The sequence below is a fragment of the Symphodus melops genome, assembly GCF_947650265.1.
Source record: "Symphodus melops genome assembly, chromosome: 19".
NCBI classification, from domain to species: domain Eukaryota; kingdom Metazoa; phylum Chordata; class Actinopteri; order Labriformes; family Labridae; genus Symphodus; species Symphodus melops.
Window position 1 is genome coordinate 1553479 of NC_136709.1, and position 20348 is coordinate 1573826.

Genomic DNA, 20348 nt, shown 5'->3' on the forward strand with positions numbered 1-20348 from the left:
ACGAAGCTGCTTGGTGGAAACAGGGCTTACTCTAAAAGGCTGAAGGTGCCAACTACAGAAAACACAAACTTTGAATTATTATTTTTTTCATATTGAACTGCATCCTGTATACCTGTGTGAACAATATACAGGTATATAAAATACTGAGACGCCTCGAGCGAAAGTGCAGCAGCCAGCATCACCCACAGTGCCTGAAGTGATCCAATAATCACCACTTTTCATTGTGCATTTCAAACGGCTGCAAAGCGCCGGCGGATACACGGCGATTCAGGCCAGAATGCTTTTTAACAGCTAACCATTATTAAGTCATAATCATGCATTTAAAGAAAACAGTGTTTTACTGTAAGCTAAAAAAATCGTGTTCAGTGTCAAGACAGCGAGTGGCCAGCAGAGAAGGGCGGCGCAACTCCACGCAAATAGGTCACACACTGTAGGTCCGCAACTTACAGCCGCCAGCGCCATCATTAAGAGCTAACAGGATTACAGACGCCACATGGTGAAGACAGATGGTACTGAAAGAGCTACACAGCTGTACAGTAACTGCACATGTGGGACTCCCTCAACAGAGACCGTGCTTATACTGCATACCTGTGCAACTTATACGCTGAATATTTTAGATACATTTACGGGAGTCTCTGTTTTCTCGTTCCACACCGCCAAGATGTTACCGCTAAACGTCCAAAGCAAAGAACGTCCAAAGAAGAGTCTCCCACTTTGCAACGTCACCACGAATGATGAGCTCAAGCAGAAAGGAGGTTTTGATGTCACAGGAGTCGGGACTGACCTTTCCTCTCGAAGCTCTCCCTGCGAACGAAGCAGACCAGGGCGAGGAACTTGGTGACCTCCTTCAGGTACATGACTGTGGTGTTGTTCAGGTGGATGATGGCCATGGACTCCTCGTCGTAAGGTGGACCAGCTCCACTGTCCGTCAGGCTGAAGGCGAGGAGAAAGAAAGCACACTTCAGTGAGAATTCTTAAACGCCAAACTTTGTCAGAGATAGAAGGGAATTCTCACTGCTCTGTTGAGTGTTTGCGGCGAGACAGTCGATCCTATTTAGAAAGACAACAGTGAGAGGTTTTAGTTTTCAACGCTGCTCGGACTGCTAGGTGGGAAAAAAAAGAGAGACCGAGGTACAAGCAGAAATAGTGACTGCAGTGATTTAAAGGCAGGCAGAGAAGAAAAGACAAAACTCAGAGTGGGAACACTGGACAGAGAAGACGCTCACTGACAAACAGAAGCAAAGAGATCTTTCTTCATGCCACCTGATGAATGTTAGTTCAGTCTCTTTGAACCGCCTGTAATTCATTTAACGGCCTCGCGTAGCATCGACTCCCATTGCAACAGAATCCAACTAAGTCAAATAAATACTGCATTGGGTTGAAGGTTGTACTTTAGCTCTTTCATCAAAAGGCTTCAGAACTGACCGAGTGATTGAAACAGAGTGTGAAAACATCGTGTTTGAGGCTCGGCTCATGAGAGCGACGAGTTGAATGAGAGAACAGAATGTGAGGTCGTTTTTTTAATTGACCTCACCTTGATTAAAAATCCATCTATTCTTTTTCATTCAACCTCTGTAAAAAGACAGAGAAGATAAGAGTCTTCCTGACGTCATCCACCGCACGCTCCTTTTGACTGAGCAAGCTGTCTTCATTTTCTGTTTTGTACATAAAACTGGATTTAAACTTGTGTCACTAACCTCTAAAAAACGTTGTTGATTTTAAAGAGACGTGAAGTCTTTCGAGACTCTCTGGACGGCTTTATGAAAATTGGAAAGATTGAGATTACAAACTAATTGAGCCGGGAGCACAACAGAGCAGTTGGGAGTTAGGTGCCTCGCTCGAGGGCACTTCGGCAGGTGCTCCAGATCATCTCCAGCTACCAGAGCAACTTCCATATTATGGTCCGCATAAGGACTTGAACTGGTGATCCTCTTGTTCCCAACCCAAATTCCTGGACTGAGCTAGTGCCATCCCAAAACAATGGATAATGCATTGGACGTTTCCTCCAATGCATTAAGGTCCAGACTATTCCAGTTCAGCCTGAACCAAGATTCAAACTTTCAACCTCTTGGTTGGGAAGTGGCAGCCTTAACCACTACACCACCATGAAGCCCTAATGCTTCAGCTCCTGTCCTTTTACTATTTCTTTATTTTCTACACAAAACCAATGCAGTTTAATCATCATTGTCAAAAGCTGTTGTTTCTTACGATATCTTAGGTTCATTTGTCTTCTTTTAACGATCCATCAGATGCCTCCTGATGGAAAATAATCTCAACCAGGGTTTGCCACAGTGGCTAGTAGTTTCAGTATTTTCACTGGCCAAGTTTTCACAGCAATGCAGGACATTTACTGCCTTGGCCTGACGTCTACTTTTCCTTCTTTTTGTGATTTCTTCCGTTTCAGTTTCATCCTCAGGTATTCTCTTCTGTGTTTTCTGCTCGTTGGGTTTTGTGGGACCTTTTTTGTGACACATATCACACACGTCTCCTCTTGGTCACATCTCCACCGTGTCCTCCAAAGAAAAGACAGTTTTGAAGGCGGATAGCCCGCAAGGCAACAGGCTTCACCGACGGACCAATGAGCAATCACTGTGTGCAGGTAGAGCTCATGGGAGTTGTAGTTGCGTAGTGTCAATGCGATTAGACAAAAGAAGATGAGGTTTGAGATAACAACAATCAAAAATAAAATTCAGTGACTGTGTAACATGGATCTGCATCCTTTTGGCCAAACAGAAATGTTGTTGTCGTTTTAAATCGTAAACCTGCTGGATACCCAGCTACTGCAAAACCTTTTAGTCTGTGGCATGCTGAGATATCAAAGTTTGAAGGCTTTAAACATAAAACACATTCTCGTTCATGTTAGCGGAATTATTTTTAGACGTAAAGCATCAATCCATCTCCATGAGAAGAAACGAAAAGCCTCATCCTCGCTTCATATTAAATCTCTCTGATCTGTACGAGAAGCGTCACGGAGAACAAACCCTACAGTATAAAGACCATCAAAAAGCATCTCTGTATGCTGGATTACATGTAATTATGAAATGCTCTCATACTTAATCCCATGTTTTCATGTCATTGTGCATGACGTGATGACACACGTGTGCTAAGTATAGTCACAGTGACAGCCAGTTTAATGGCAGCGACACGTGAATTCATTACTGTTGACACTGTTGCCTTTCGGAGACAAAAGACTTGGCTGATGTTGTTAACAGAGAAATATGTTTGAGTTCTGCAAGCATGCCAGGTTTCTCACAAGAGAGGAGTTAATTAATGAAATGACGAATTTCATAAATAAAAAAACTCCATTTACTCAAGCCTCTAATTAAGGATAATATCCCAGCTGTTTGTGATGTTAATGATGGCAGCCGGCTGCACAGCAACCTGCTGATTTATGCCGGCGTGTCCAACTGGTGGCTACAACGCTTCAACAGTCTCCAACAATTCCAGGGCAGAGGTGAGTGCACACATTTTTGGGAGTCACTAAAGCGAATGATTAATTACATGTTGTTCCGTTTAGCAACAGAAAACAATCCAACGATCTTGCATCCGCCCCGATCCACTGTCTGAATGTAAAATTAGCAGAGTCCCTGTTTGTGCCCTTGGACCAACGCCCCCCCCCCCCTCCCCATCGCAGCTGTGACGGGTTAAATATTCTCTCACTTCAGGCGAAAAGTGGCCTAGTTCTGTTCCCACCCCCAGCTGTGACGCCTCGGGTGGATCCCACACACACACACACACACAGACACACACACACACACACACACACACACACACACACACACACACAGACACACACGCATGCACTGCTTCCTAGCTCATAAACATGAGTCAAATACAGATCACCTGGCCCTGGGATAGCATCGAGACCAAACAGCAATTGAGGATTCAGTTTACATCTCCCTGTTAAATTTGCATGCGTGTTGTCAAACAGTGTTTTTTCTATTCTGTTGATTTTAAACCCGTTCAGCTTCTTTCTAATTGTCTAATCATTCAGAATCCGAGCTGCAGCTTTACCGCATTTCCCCGGAGACGAGGGACTGCAGGAGCGGCTCGTACCTTTCACACAGTCCGCTCAAGATGAGAGAGTGCAACGCCTTCGCCATCTGTGTGGAATGAACAGAGGCAGACGGGCGGAGGCAAAGTTGTTCGACTCCTGGGCCGGCAGGAGAGGAAGCAACCGCGTGGCGTCTTCCAGTGCTGAAGTTAAAGGCAGCGTGCAAAAAAACCCTGCAGTTCTACAAGTAGGCCAGCCGTGGCTCAGAGATAGTGTCGGCCATCTCTCATCTGGAAGGGGTTCAATCCCCAGCTCCTGCAGCCACATGTCCAATGTGCCTTTGGGCAAGGCACTTTACCCGACGTTTTTCCCGCTGCTTCGTTGGTGGCGTATTTTCACTTTGCATACAGAGAGGAACATAAGTATTTGAACACCCTGCGATTTGGTAAATTCTCCCAATCAGGATCGATGGAGGGGACAGGACGACTGCACTGCATTAAGGAGAGGATGAATGGGGCCATGTACAGCAACCTCCTTCTCTCAGTCAGAGCATTGAAGATGGGTCGTGGCTGGCTCTTCCATAACATGACAATGAGCCGAAGCGCACACACCTGGTCGAAACCAACAGGAAACGTTTGACGTGTTTAAATACTGATGTGCAGCAATAAAATACAAATAAAATTAAATCTAAAATGTGATTTCCTGGGGTCGCCGGTGGCGCAGCGGCAGTGCGCGCGATCCCATGTATTGAGGCTCAGTCCTCGCGCGCGGGCGGCCCGCGTTCGCGTCCGGCCTGTGGCCCATCTCCCGCATGTCTCTCCCCACTCTCTCCCCCTTTCCGACTCTATCCACTTTCCTCCCTCTATAATAAAGGCATAAAAAAACGCCAAAAATAAATAAATCTTAAAATGTGATTTCCTGATTATCTTTTTTTAATACTGTCTCTCACAGTGGAAACGCACCTACAATTTAAATATCAGACCCCTCCATAACTTTTAATGGGTAGAACTTGCTAAATCGCAGGGTGTTGAAATATTTATGTTCCTCACTGAACATGATAGATGAGGGAAGAAAAGGCTGGAGCCCTTGAGGTCTAATGCGACAGAAGAGCTAGTGGAAAGGTGATGGTGCCAGTTCGAATACAGAGACATGAGAACACAGAGCGCAGTCTGTTGTGCTCCGTGAGCTCATGCTGACCCTTATGAAGTGCCGACGGTGGCCTTCGGATGTGACCCTGAGAAGTGGGCCATGGAGGAATAGAAGAGAAGTGCTTGGACGAAAACGACAACTTGTTCAGGGCGCTGACTTGGCCTTCAAATTCCCCAGATGTCTGATCAACATCTCTGGTACGTGCTGGACTACAAAGTCCGATTCAAGACCCCGTCTCACCACTTCCTGAAAAGAGGATCTGCTGCTGAGAAAATAGACTGTGTCTAACTCTTTCTTTACCGTCAGAAAATGTCTCACAGATGATGTCAGTGATATCACATTGTTCCAGGCTCACTGCGTGCCTTTGATGTCGGGAACAAGTGAAATAATGACAGGTGAGAGCGAACGCGAAATTTTCTGTGACCTAATCAAGGCTAATCGCCGTGCGCTGCCTTCGGCTGGAGGAGAGATTCAACGCAGCGAGCCGTCAGGAAGGCTCAGAGCTGCAGAAGAGGAGGTAGGAGGAGAGAGAGAGAGAGAGAGAGAGAGAGAGAGAGCTATTTTCAGAAGACCTATGAGTGTCATGGGAGTGAATTAAACGTCTTTCGACAATGAGTACAATACAGACTTGTCACCTGTAACACAGCAGCAGATTTCTAAACTCTGATACGACATCAGTACACGTTTTAAGGTCCCATGTTATGACCTTTTTAAGGGTTCATGTCTATTTTATGTGTCTACTAAAGTAAGTTGTTGAAAAAAAGCTCCTTTTTCTTTATGTACTGCAGCGTCTCTCATGTGGGCCTCGTCTGATCTGAGTGGTCGGCCGTTCCGCTCAGTTGAAATTGGTCAGTCGCTCAGCACGGATGTCACATGGGCGTATAGCACGCTTGGTCTTGGATACGTGACATCATGGGGCTCGGGGCCGAGCGTTACATGCAGCTGTGTAACACGAGGATGTAGAAGAAGTGTCTGCAGAATTTGTGCACAACGTCAAACCCGCCCCGCCCCAGCTTTGCTTTTCAGTACAACTGATCATAATTACACACAACATTATACTGCTTTGTTTTTTTTTCAATATTTTTTAAGGCTTTTTGTGCCTTTATTGGAGATTACAGTGGATAGAGTCAGAGAGAGAGAGAGAGAGAGAGAGAGAGAGAGAGAGAACAACATGAAGGAAAAGAGCCACACGTTGGATTCCTTCAAACCCGCTCCGCCCACTTGGAGGACTCTCGCCTCAGTACATGCGAAATTGAAAAATGATGTTTACAACCAAACAAGCTTAGTGCAACTTTGTCTGTTATATAACATCGGAAATATTTCCATAAATGTATTTTTCTTATTTCAGCGAGGCTTCCTGAAGTGGAACTGTGTCACCTTTACTTGAAATCATTTCCTGTATAGTCGATGCACAACAACAGTTCGGAAAATTACTTTCTGCCCGTTGTTCCATTTTCCCCTAAAAAGCCTCGTGTTTCTGTCGTCTTTGTTCCTTCACCGTGAACACAGAGAAAGTAAGAAATCTATCAGGGCTTGTGTGAGCCGCTGTCCATGGCTTCATGGAGGTGAGACGCAGCTGCAGAGATCATCTCCTCAGGTGAGAAACGTGTGAGCTGACTTCTTCCTGTTTGCCTCACACTCTGCTTCACATGCTGCACGCTCACTTGTTTCGTTGGGAGTTGTTGTTCAAACACAAATGTACAAACAGAATGAAGGTCAGAGTGTAATAAAAGCATCATTTTGTGGCAATGCATTCACTTTGGTTATTTTGATTTAATTTGGATAGTTGCATTTCATCTTTTCTGGGGTTTTTTTTTATTGTGGATGCGTGAACTTATTTATTTTATCCCTTAAGAGTTTATTTAATTGTTGTTGTATGTCATTTAAAATGTTTAAAACTCAATAAATATATTGTTTAAAAAGCATCATTTTGTGATTGTTTGGAGTCATTTCCCACCACAGAATCTGCTGAGACACATCGTAACATGTTCGTCATGTCAGCCCAACGCTGGAGCCTCCTCGCTCTGACCGGCTGCAGACCCAAGCAGCCCCGAACATGAAAAGCAGTAAACTTAATGGATGGACAGTAAACACCAACGCTCTGTTTTTAAATCACATGTTTTTGGGGCACCAGTGTCAACGTTAGTGAGTGTGGCCAATGTACAGAAGCTGTTCTTCCTTGAGAAGGTCTCAGGTTTGAATCCGACCTATGGATCCTTTCCTGCATGCCCCCCACCCCACCTCCCCCCCCTCTTTCTATAACTGTCCTGTCTCTCCAATAAAAGGCACAAAAAGTCTCCAAAACAACCACGTGTGTGTGCGTCAAAGTCAGGAACAACTGTACCCGTTACCTGTGATGCAGCTCGTCTGAGCTGAAGGAGCATCTTAAAAAATGAAAACATCTTTGATATGACAACGTCCCGATTCCTGCAGCGGCCGCTTTGACACATGTGGTCGGCAGAATTAGACAGGTTGAGATTGGGACCTCATTACGCTCCCAGCTGGAGTGATAATTGCGGCGAGAAAGTGGAGCAGACCGGAGGAGATCTGACGAGGGGATCAGTAGCACAGAGCTCAGGGCTTCACTTCGCACTCTGCTCTGTTCTATTATTACACCCAGTGTTCAGACTCTCTGAGACCTCGAGCAGCTTCACCTTCGAAAGGACGCGAACCGCAGACACTCTTACATCGAGAGCCACAAACCAAAAGCTCTGCTGCTCCTTTTATTTCAAGCCTCGATTGATTTGAAACTTCTGACCAAAATCTTCTCAAAGAAAGAATGTGCAATATCTTTTAAATTCTGCCGTGTAAATGTGTGTGTGAGTCCTGAGTGTCTCCAGTGAGGGAGAAGCTGGAGTCCCGCTGGCTGTGTTGTTGTCAGAGCTGTGTTTACACGGACGGGACGGCCTTGTTTCAGTCAAGGACATACTCGCTGCTTATTTAGACGTAAATGTCTTCAGATTTCTGTCATTCTGTGTCGACGCAAGTGCAATACGAAGCTACGAGATAGCCTGAGTGCGCTAGCATTAGCATGCTAACACAACAATGCAGGACACGGGTGACTGCAGCTCGAGCGACAGATTATTTTATCCGCCGCTTGAACTTAAAGGTGCTTCTTCCGCAGCAAAAGAGTGCATCAAGAAGACGTGAAAAAAAGTGAGATGTTGTTTGATTTTTAAAGATTTTTCAGGGTTAAGAGATCGTCTTTCTATCTGCAAGACGACAGGACATGACTTTATATCGTTGCTTAATTTCCTATAAAGTAAAACATGTTTTTTGGTCGTGTAAATACACACTTCATTTCCTTTCAAGAATTAATTTTGTCGGGTTCATGGCTTCAAGGCTTTATCCTCTCTGAGCTCACGAAGTTAACTCATTTACACAGTTTGAGCTGAAGGATTGATACTCTGCTGGATACTGATGCATTACATACTCTTTAAAGACTTTACATCGTCTGTTTACCTGGATTTATTTCCAACATTGACCCGTTAAAATGATCATCCTTCACCTTCCAATGATGAATGCCGTGTTATTGAAACAGTTTTTGGAGTTTTTAGTCCTTTATGATTTATGAGTTTAATCATTTCTTTATCTTATCGGTGAGTCTGTGTTGTGTCTGTGATAGATGGCGCTATGAAAGCTTCTATTAAAAACACCTCGCACCGCTGTGAGTCTTTAATCACATCCGGCTTCAGATCCCAAAAACTTCACATCCGTTATTCCGCACGTAAACATCTCTCTCAGAAACCTCTTACTCTTAAATTCTTCAACCGCAGGCTGGTATCGAGACTCCTGAGGTCTCCTCGTACAGCGTTTCAGAAGAACGGGGAAGAAAACGGTCTGAACAAAGTAGGTAAATGTCACAGAGGTTCGTTCGTTTGTGTTAAGTGTATCCGGGATCGCCCGACTAGGACGAGACCCCCCGGGAGAGACCCAGAGCTCGCTGGACGGTTTACACATCCCGCCTGGGAACTCCTTTAAGTTTGAGCCTGTGAGCGAGGCACAAACAAGCTGAATGAAGCACTGCGCTCAGAGGGAGACTGACTGCCCTCTGTTCTTAGAAAAGTCATTAAAACTTGATTCCTTTAGTGAGATATCAGCTGTTGTAAAAAGGATGCAGATTAAACCTGTACATTTTTGGTTTGTCGGCTTTGAAAGATCTATCAAAAGTGTGCTGAGGCAGGAACAGCTTAATTTTCACCTGATTAAAAATCAAATTACCCCTGGAAAGGCTGAACAGACTGGCCCGTCTGAGAAAGGTCAGCCGTCTTTAATTAACTCTTCGTCTCTGGAGTGTCACCTCTGACAAAGATCACAAAGGAAGGAAGGCATTTTGGGTTTATCGAGGTGTAATCATCAGTGGAACTTCAGGGCTCAGGCGCATTTTAACCATCACATTTGTATAGCCGAGTATCACTGTAATTATCCCCCCGTGTGTCACGTTCAGAATAAATGAGGCTCGAATATTAATGTTGGTAACTGTGGGGCAAAAGAATGACGAGTCACGCTCATTTTTACCGGCTGCTGGAGTGTTAGAGGGGGAGGGGCGGGGAAACAACGAGGCGATCTGCACGTAGACCTTCACCATTAAGACATCTGATTGGTCAGTGGGCGGAGCTCCACACGGGTTGAGCTCTTCTCCCAAAAATAGCCTGCTCCAGAGCAGGTTGGTGTTCAGCACACGTTTCCATGGTGATAAACATGCAGTCAGAAGTGAGTCACCTTCATAAGAGGGAAAGAACCCTTAAGTTACATTAAAAAAAAAAAACTTTTTTGTTGTACTTTTTTTTAACAGCATTCATTAATTTTAAACTAAACTAAAACTAATAAAACAACTGAATTTAAATATCTTGAATTGACACATTTTTTGCATCTTTTTTGATGCAGTCGATGTCGCAACACCATGAAACCAAAACAAACTGCTGTTCTGCACCCTTCGCCCTCCTCCAGTGACACGCCTGTTATAAATGACAGCTCATCATTATTAAGCACCATTAAGGACAAAAGTGTCCTTTGCGCGAGCTGCAATCGCCTGTGGTCTGCATTGTTGTGTTAGCATGCTAATGTTAGCGCTCTTTGGTTAGCTTGTAACTTCATATTGCACATATATCGACACAGAATGATCGTGATCTAAACACACTTAGGTCACATTTAAATAATCAGTGAGTATGTTCTTCTTCTTCTTCTCTCTAAAACTGTTTTTATACACGAGGGGAGGAGTCGGCCGTCCCGTCCATGTAAACACAGCTCTGACAACAACACAGCCAGCAGGACTCCAGCTTCTCCCTCACTGGAGACAGTCAGGACTCACACACACACTTACACAGGTACACACTGGAGTTATAAGATATTCATCTGTAAGATGTTGCACATCCGTCCTTTAAGGAAGTCATCAAACTTGAGATGGAGCTGCGACAATGTTTGTTCGTTTGCTCATATAAAAGTGCACACATTATGTAGCATACTGTACATTTTTGCTCAAATGTCTGGTGATACTTGGAAGGATCTGTCTTTGTGTTTGTTTGTTTTGGAATCTCTCCATCACAGTTTCCTGGAGTGGCGGTCATCTTACCCGTAGATGCAGGAGATGTCGATGACCACGTCGATCATGTCACAGCACAGCTCATACGTCTGCATGTCCACCGGACTGCTGTCCGTGGCGATGTAAATCTTACTGACCACATCGAACAGGAAGGCCTTCTCGATGCCGGAGTTCTAGACGAACACAAAGAAGCAGGAATCATTGTGACTATCAAACAGACGCTGTCAGTGTGTGGAGCTTACAGACGGTCTGCTGCTCCTCTTCGGATGATGAAAGACTGTTGAACCCTTCTGATGTTACAGCACAATCCATTTTCAATAGTAAATCACGTAATTTTTAATCACTGGAGCTCGTAGTTAATAAGACGGATAATTACACAAGAGAACCCCATAATGATACGTATGACTGATACATAATTATACTACAGTCAATTCATATTTACACTCAGCCAATAATTCAAAGAATGAAGATGACTGCTGACTGCACACAGGCTTATCACAAAATGACTTAACAGGCTTACAAATGATTTATTTCTTTATTGGACGGAGCTGGAAAGACATGCAAATTAATTCCAGCAGAACTTGAAATGAGCCGTTTCTTCTTCCTGTCTCCTCTCGCTGAGAGTGGAGGAGTCAGGGAGGCGCACCTGTTAACACAGACTGGCATGCAAGTGCACTGAAGTGAGAGAGTTCAATCTGACACGCTGATTCTTTATGGACAAAGTGATTTTTTTTTTTTTTGGACGGTGTTCAACTGTGTGGCAATTTAATAACACTTCTGCGACTCTAGCATCAACCTTGACATCCCAGTGTAAAAAGCATAAATGCTTTTTATCAACATTTTTGTTACAGAGAAAATAAGGATTGAAACTCTTTATTCAGGTTTGAATGTCACCAGAAATCCACAGTTGTGTTGAAATGTTGAAAAGGAAACCAAAGATTGGAGCCTCAGATGTTCACCAGGCTGATGTTATTATTCATAAAACACGAGTGTCCACGCTCAGTTACTCTGCAGTCGAGTGAACTTCTTCGTCTTCGTCTCGTCCAGAGTAAACATGAAACATGCTACACACACACACACAGTCCCTACATTCACACGTGAACAAACAGGACCTGTGGACATGTATTAGAGCAGATATGTCAGACACCAACTTCCATACTTTAGTCCGCACTGGGGATCAAACTGGTCAGACATTAATTCCCCATACTGACCCAAGTCCCTACAGACCGGAGTAATACGATGTTGTTTCATTGCATTTATTTCCTGTAATCCGCGCTGAATCTGCTCTCTGCTGGGATTCTTAGGATCGAAGGTATCCAAATAAGACTAAATAGTTTTCTGCATCACTAATTAAAGATTTGATGCAAAAAAAAAAAAAAAAGAAGACGATCGAATTACTTAATCGAATCCAGTTGATCTCATGTGATGTCACCCAATCAGGTCACTTGTGAACACGTGGGTCCTGGTGGACACACTCAGTAAATTCAAACAAGGACAAAGAAGTGACTTTCAGTCAGAATACATGTGCAGTTATTTTAGAGATGGCTCTCATGCACATATGTATCCAGGAGCTAATGCATTAGCAGTCACTATAGTCTGCAGGTACTTAAGAGGATACAAACAAAGGACAGCATTGTTGAAAATCATTTTTTCATCACTTAATTGATGTCTGAGAAGAGACATCGGCCGTCATCTTCAAGGCTCTCTATTCAATTTGAAAGAGATGAAAATCTCTTTTTCTGTTTCTTGTTCAAACCAAACAGAAAACAATGGCTGAGTGCTGAGAGTCACGAAGAGAGAGAGAGAGAGAGAGAGAGAGAGAGAGAGAGAGAGAAAAGGTGACTTAATAGAAGAATGAATCAGAGAATCAGCCTTTAAACAGCCGAAGAGAGCTCTGGCCCCTTTGTGAACATGTCACCTCTGAGTTGCAGCTTTTGAAGGAATAAACCGTTTTGATGAGTTGAACCTTCGATTACTGGAACTGCCGACCATTTAACCATCAATGCAAGTCATTTAAAGCATGATAGAGAATCTTTTGTACTCATTTAATGCTCTACATTTTCATTCTGCCAGCTCAGGCTGCAGGCTGGAGCAGCGGTTAGCGCTGGATATTGGTCTGACAGGAGTTTCTCCCCGTGCATGTGTGTGTGTGTGTGTGTGTGTGTGTGTCCTCACCGGATACTCCAGCTTCCTCCCGCAGTCCAAACACACGCTCAATAGGTTACCTGGTGCAGGTGTGAATGTGAGCGTGTAACCCTGCCTCTCGGACAACAGCCTGCGTCAGCTTTAATACCGTTCATTTTCACGTTGCATCTCTGTGTGTGTGTGTGTGTGTGTGTGTGTGAAAATAATGACCACCAAACAGATAACAAACAAATATCTGCCTGCAGACAAGAGCGGAACATTTCTGTTATCAAAATGTTTCTGCTGTGTGTTTGTGAATTATCTGATCTAGTTTCAATAATCTTTATTTGAATCCATATCGACACCTGAAGCTCTGAAAACAAGCCGCCAGCTCGGGAAGATAACTGTCCTCAGATGATACAGGTTGCTTTCTTTTTTTTTTTTTCTGGATTGTCTCTCTGTCATGCCCATATTTGGATTGAGCTTGAATCACTTAAATTCATCAACTCTTTTCAAAGTTTTTGCAATTCATGTAAATAATTTTTTTTTTTTTTAAATCCCTCCTTTCGATCTTGGAGAAAACTCCTGATATTTCCTGCATGTGTGAACGTAAGCAGCCACATGTTTCCCTCACACTTCTTCAAGAGTTTCTCTCCAGTCAGACTCTGAGTATTTGTTTCTGCAGCAAGTCCGAGTGAGCGGATGAACACAAGAGGAGATTCTCAGGCTGTGACGTCTAACACTGTGACTGCTGCATCGAGTGTCTGCACGCGGCCACGACCATCTCCATCCTGCACCTAATTAAAGTGCTGCAGTATGTTTTTCTACCATCATTTGTTGAAAGTGTGATTCTGTTCAACAACACGTCGCGTCCCCTCTTATACCTCTGCAGACCCCCAGCTCCCCCTCTCCTCTGACAGGGAGAGCCTCCAGCTGTGAGGAGAGCCGGAGCAGTCCTCTTGTAATTATCTCGATATTTTCAGAAGTGTATTTGTTGAAAGTGCAGTTCATATATTTAAATTCCTTCATATTCATATTCACACCATTATTTCTTCATCTTCTCCTCAAATATACATAAGGTTGGTTCCTATCACACTGTGCAGCCTGAACCTCAAATCTGGTGCTGCATTTTTTCAGTTGAGAGAAAAGAAACCCCTCTCCTCTGTGCCCACCGCCTCTGCCTGATTCCCCTCTTTAAGACTCTCTGCTCCCCATCCAAAAACAAGCCCCCCCCCCCCCCGTCTGCAAACACTCAGCTCCAGGGGACAGCACTCACAGTCAGGCAGAGAGTGACATCTCAAGAAAAAAAGCTGAAAACATCCCTGCAGGATCTTTACAGCTGGACGGTTTGCAGCATATTTAAACCCTGGAGCAGTCCTGAACAGATCCAGTACACACCATGAGACCATGAAGACCTTCAAGAGGCCAGTCCTGGTGCAATGAAATCCTGCGTCCACAGACTGCTCTCCTTCATCACACATATGAGTCTCTCTAAGCACAAAAAAAACAAAAAAAAAACCGCTTTCAAATGTTGACACTATCCAATAGTGAACACACTAACGGAGACCAAGACTTACCCGAGACCAGAGTGCTCCAAGACCTAATCAAGACCATGACATTTAGGGATCCACACAGAGAGGGCGAGAAGAAGACCAAGACCAAGACCCTTGAATATCAATGACATCATCCACTCCCGTTTCAAGTCCTTTAGTCTGAAAACGCTTTCGAAGAGGCGAGACAGAGATCTTCAAACACCGGCATCCAGACTGGTCTTGAGACCAAGACTGATTCCGAGTACTACAACAAAACCCTCCAACCAATTTATTATCAATGCAGTTCACTCAAAACTCAGTTATGATGCAAACACCTCCTTAAGTGTGACAATACAACATCATTTGGGTTTATTGGCACACAGTTGTGAGTTTAAAAGAGTGAAATTTAACATTTCCTGCGACAGCTGAGTTAGAGAAATGTGGGCATCCTGGTGATGACGTCGCTGAAGTCATGTAACTGTAACAAAAGCATTTCACTGCACATACAATCGACTTCTTATGATTTCTTTTAGTCATCAGTGAGGACTTTTTTTTTCTGAGTGTTAAATTCAGGAAAACAGTGGTTTCCTTTCCATGCAATGACTCACAAGCTGCACATTGACAGTGTATTACTGCCACCTAGTGGTTGGATTGTAAAACACAGAAAGACACGCTCCTGCAAAGAACTGTATGGTGCTTATATCCCAACTTCCCAAAGTATGAGGAAAGAACAAAGTGTGTATGAAAGACATCAGCAGCACATTCAGCAGCAGGATGATTCACAGATATGAAGATGTTGAGCATGTTGATTCACAGATATGAAGATGTTGAGCATGTTGACTCACAGATATGAAGATGTTGAGCAGCTTTACTCACAGATATGAAGATGTTGAGCAGGTTTTCCAGCGTTGGCAGCTGTGGGATCAATTTCTGGACCACTTTGCTGAACGCTTCAAAGATGGAGTGGTCGTATATGCTGGTTAGATAAAAGCTGTAGAGATGGAACAAAGAGACTGAATCAGAGAAACGACTACATCACTATTTGTTTTTGTTTGTTTTTTTTCTACATAAATAAACTAAGCCTCTCCTCCTGAGCTCATCGCCCCCCCAGATGTGCACGCCCACTGCAGGACGGACTGTGAATGTGTCCTGTGTGTGCATACTGTATAGTGTAAGCTACTGCTTGATCAGTATTTTTTTTTTTTTTTTTTTTTTTTTTTGAAGCAGCAAGAGAATCGAACCTCAGGTGAATCTGTTCCAGGCTTGCGTCTGCCAGGTCGTCATTGGCTCGTTTGTGGATGTCCCTCTGCTTCTCGATCTTGTGGTCGTCTGACAGTCCGTCCACTTTATGAATGAAAATCTCAAAGTTGATGTCCGGGTTGACTTTGTAGGCCCGCGTCACCGTGAGATGAAGTCTACTCAGAGCCTCCACGTAGTCGTCCTGTCACCAGAAGAAGAACAGAATCACACCTCAAAGATTCATGGGAGACAAACTCAACTGTACGTTTATTTGTTGATAAAATCTAAGAGAGGCACTCAGCTAAACCTCCTCCATGAACTGTTTCCTCTACAGAGCATCACAAAGTGTGTCGTAACAGATTTTAACTTTCATTCACAGTGGTGCATGGGTGCAAAGGCAAGCTGAAAACATGACATCAAAAAGCAAATGTGTAAATGTACATGTTTCAGGTCTGAACAAAAAAAACACTTTTTTATTGCTTTTCAAGGTGTTATTAAAAATCTAATTAAAAATGGACTAAGTCTCTGTTTTATATATGTTTTTGTGGAGTTCTTAGAGCCGGAGAAATATGTAATATTATAGTTATAATAGACATGTTAGTCTAAGACTTCTACATACGTTTGTAAACACGTCCCGTCGGTAAACATGTTCTCTTCCACAGGTCGGTTTGCCCGCTCGTCTCGACTACGGTCAACTCGGAGTTTGTTTTCATCGGGTTTGACGGTGGAGTTGAGAATCGCTCCCATGATTCCCCGCAAGACTCGACTTTTTTTGAATGTTTTTAATAGTTTGATACTGTGTGTTTAAGCAAGAATCTTAACAGTAACAGATTTTCTCATCACAGCTGTGATGTCTAATCATGTTTTCAAGCGTTTACATGGACTTGAATATCCCGGTTTTTATTGGGGGTTTTAAGTATCCTGTTTTTGTATTTGTGCATGTAAACATCATATCCTGACTTCAGAAACCCTAACCCGAACATCTTATTAAATCATCAATGCTGAAAGCATCTTAAAACATAAAATATAATTGAAGGTAAGCTATAATATAGAGGCCGATCCGGCACGCATCCTGGTGAGATCGCTTCTTTTTTTTATGAGTGATCTATCACTTGTTTGTTCTGTAGCAAACGGCCACGTCGGCGGATGTCTAACTTATTTTTCTGTGGACTAAAAAGTCAATTTAAAGGGAACTTTCATCGATCATAATGTTTGTTTTGTACTTTTAGTTTATTTTGGATTCACAAAGGGTTAAATTAAAGGGATACACGGTGTTTTCGTGTCTTCTATATTCCTAAATGTTCGCAGTTTGCGTTGTTAAAAAAAGAAACATCATGTGCGCCTGCACAAATAAGATGCAGTAATCAGAAACCGGGATACTATTATTGATCATGTACACAGCGATATAAATAACCAGGTTTCTCTGTGAGCATGTAAACGTCATATCCCCAATATGATCAAAACCAGGATACGGCTCATAATCAGGAAACTCAAGTTCATGTAAACACACTCATTCAGTTTTCTGGTTTCAGCTGACTTTGTGGAGTGAATTTAATCGATTAGTAAATAAATGAGCTGGCTTTGACTCGGCCTGAACACTAGCAGACGTCTGACATGTGTCTCTTTATATGTCCTGCTCACTGCACCAGTGGTGGCCGGAGTATCTGGTCATATTGGAGGACTGATCACGTCCACCTTCTTTGAAGCCAGACCTGCGAGTCAATGACAAAGATGAGCGCTCCGGTTCCTCTAAAGATCATCTCGTAGTCGAACGTAGGGTCGAAGAAGTCGATCTGTCCGGGGAAGTCCCATATCTGGAAGCTGACGAAGGAGCTGCTGGAGACGTCCTCTCTGCAGATCTTATTGGTGCTCTCCAGGAACAGCGTCTCGTTGGGCGACATTTTATGGAAAACCACCTTCTGGATGGAGGACTTCCCGCTCCTCCTCAGACCCATCAGCAGGATCCGAGGTTTGACCTCTCCGCTCAAAGGGTCGTTGAACCCCAACTCTGAAAAGCAGACAGACAGACAGACAGACAGACAGACAGACAGACAGACAGACAGACAGACAGACAGACTGACTTAAAAATTCAGGAAGTTTTCAAGAGTTTTGTGACAGCAATATATGTTTTTTTTTAATGATTTAAAACTACAGAAAAATGACCTTACACATAAATGTTACACTTGTGGGACGAAAGACTCGGTGTATCAAATCATCCAGCCCTTTTCTTGAGGTAAAAACAGGCGAACATGAGAGAATTAAAAGTGTTTCATGGAGGGTGAAGAAGAGCTTCATAACCCCAGACGCAAGTTCTTCTGAGCAGTACAGGACAACGATTGTCTGTGCTTCTGTGTGTGTGTGTGTGTGTGTGTGTGTGTGTGTGTGTGTGTCACATTCCTGCTCTGACACTGTGTTCGCCATCGCTCCATGTTGGAAAAGGTCAAACTACTCCTTCTTCTCTCTCGGACGCGCTCGTTCTCTTGCAACATGTAAATCTAAATTATTCGTCCATGCTGTGAACCGGAGTCATTTCCATCCCTCCTTCTCGGGCACATTTCTCCCTTCCTGAGCGACTTCAAGAAGACACAGACAAACTAAATCACTGCAGCTCTTTGCTCCTTAAATGAGTTCAATGCAGTTAAGAGTTACCCAGAATATGTCGTCCTCATTTACACTTTAATTAGAGATCCACTTCTTCCAGTTCTGATTCAGACACACGTGTACGGCTAACACTCCTGACTCCATACTTTAAGATAAAGAATGACAAGTGTGATTGTTGTTGTTGATATCATGTCTAAGGTTTCACACTGCTGGATTAAACCTGGCATTGCTTTGCATTATGCTGCGGTTTCACATACAAACAGGAAGCAGCAACACCTGACAGGTTTTCAAATTAAATACTTTAGACTGAAGTGAAAGGTTTGTACTTGTTTTAAGTTGAGAATGTGTTCTTGATTGGTGACGTTGGTGCCTTTAGTTCGATATCTGATGTGTCAATTACTGCAACACAGGACCGATACAGATATTAGATTAAATCTGACTCATCTCTAACTTTACATGTCGATCTGACTGTCAAAAAAAGACAGTGTCACAATTCAGCTAAACAATATTAAGATTTGAGTTTTGGTATAACGCCCAGACCTGATGTAATATAATATAAAGTCTCAAAATATGAAAGAAGTCTCAAAATACCAAAGTAAAAATAAAATTAAAAAATTATTATTTTTTTTTTATACAGCATCAGAGAAATTATTTATTTTTATTATTCCCATCTTCATTCTTAATTTTTTATTTAATAAACGATTTCTTTGTCATCTATACATGTTTAATTTAGGAATAGGCTACAACATTAAACTAACACATAAACAATTAAACTAAATGTAATATATTTTTGGACATTCAAAAATGTTTCAAATGTCTTCTATCTCGCACTAACACTGAGATTTAATTCTAATATTTCACACGTTTTTCCATCATTTAAACATTTTGACTTCCCCCTCGCACCATGAATCAACCCTTCTCCTGGTTCTGCTCACAGATGTGTAAAAACACGCTTCTTCTGTCCTGTCACTTTGGTCCAATTAAAAGCAGCAAGCTTCACTGTTGTCGTGCAAGCTGTCAGATTTGTGCTTTTCCACAGCTGTCAGTAGGCTATGTGTTTTTAGAACCAATGTGCTCCTTCATTTCCCTGCTTCACTGTGAGACTCGGACGCGCAGGGATCCTCACGGAGAGGCTGCTCTCGGTTTCATGTCAGCCAAACAGCTCAAATATCCGCCTACCTCCGTCCTCACAGCCCAGCTCGGACTCGGAAAACGCCTCCAGGTCGTCTTCGTCGTCGTAATATCCCAGGGCTTCATCCTCCTCTTCCTCCCCGCTCACAGCTGACACTTTGTCCCCCGACATTTCTGCGGCTCGAGTCTCTGTCTGACCTCCGCTGCCTCTGCTCTCAAACTTTTCCTACATTGTCATTTGATACGTGAGAGCCATGATGGAGCACTTTCAACCCCTCCTGCCTCCATTCTGACACACTGCAGCCACACGATGAGGGGTCGGGGGGGGGGGGGGGGGGGGGGGGGCAAAACGAAGTAGCCTATGTTCAAAGTATTAAAGAGGTTATGAATATTATAGCAACAAATAATAGTAGAATATTGATATCTAGGCTACTGTGGAATAAACACGTCCTAAATAAAAAGGAAATCAAATCTAAACTCTGTTTAGACGGACTGGACCCCATAAAGCCCCCTAAAACGATTTCTACCTCTGCCAGGTTCCCTCATTACAAAATGTGCAGGTTTTAAACCACTGCTGTGATTTTAAGTTTATCGGCCCTTGGGGGCCCCCTACTGGACACAGGCTTCACCTCAGCTGAGGAAGATTTAAGCTCCATAGCTGCTGAAATTACAGCCGCTGCTGCTGTTGCTCAGGGATATTAACCCGTGAAAATCGCTTTCAAATCGACATCAAGATGTTTACACATTTGTGAACTTTGGCTTCAGATTTTCAAACAGCCTTTTTTCTAACCTGAGCCCTCAGGGGCAGAGTCAGACTCTTCCTTCAGCTGGTTTTCCTTAAAGGCTCAAACATGAAGGCTTGTTTCAAACATGTTTTTTTTTTTTTCTGACTGAACACTTTCCTCCCTCTCTCTTCACTGAATGAAGAGAGAGGGCTCCCTCCATTCAGTGACCCTGCTTTTAACAGGGCCTTTCAGAACCCTGCTGGTGAAACAGGATGTGATGGGCGAGAGCTTGAAGATTTGTTTTGATCTGA

General features: G+C 43.4%; 1 protein-coding gene across 1 annotated transcript in view; it reads right to left on the reverse strand.

Annotated features, from left to right (window-relative positions):
• rragd (ras-related GTP binding D) overlaps positions 1-19610 on the reverse strand; it is a 29589-nt gene extending 9979 nt beyond the window's left edge. The window contains exons 1-6 of the mRNA XM_079370615.1: positions 19361-19610; positions 17293-17588; positions 15583-15782; positions 15218-15332; positions 10716-10858; positions 785-933 (exon numbers count right to left, since the gene is read on the reverse strand). Coding sequence (XP_079226741.1) covers positions 785-933; positions 10716-10858; positions 15218-15332; positions 15583-15782; positions 17293-17588; positions 19361-19484 — 1027 coding nt within the window. The 5' untranslated portion in view covers positions 19485-19610. The remainder of the gene's footprint in view (positions 1-784; positions 934-10715; positions 10859-15217; positions 15333-15582; positions 15783-17292; positions 17589-19360) is intronic.
• Positions 19611-20348: the final 738 nt, after the last annotated feature.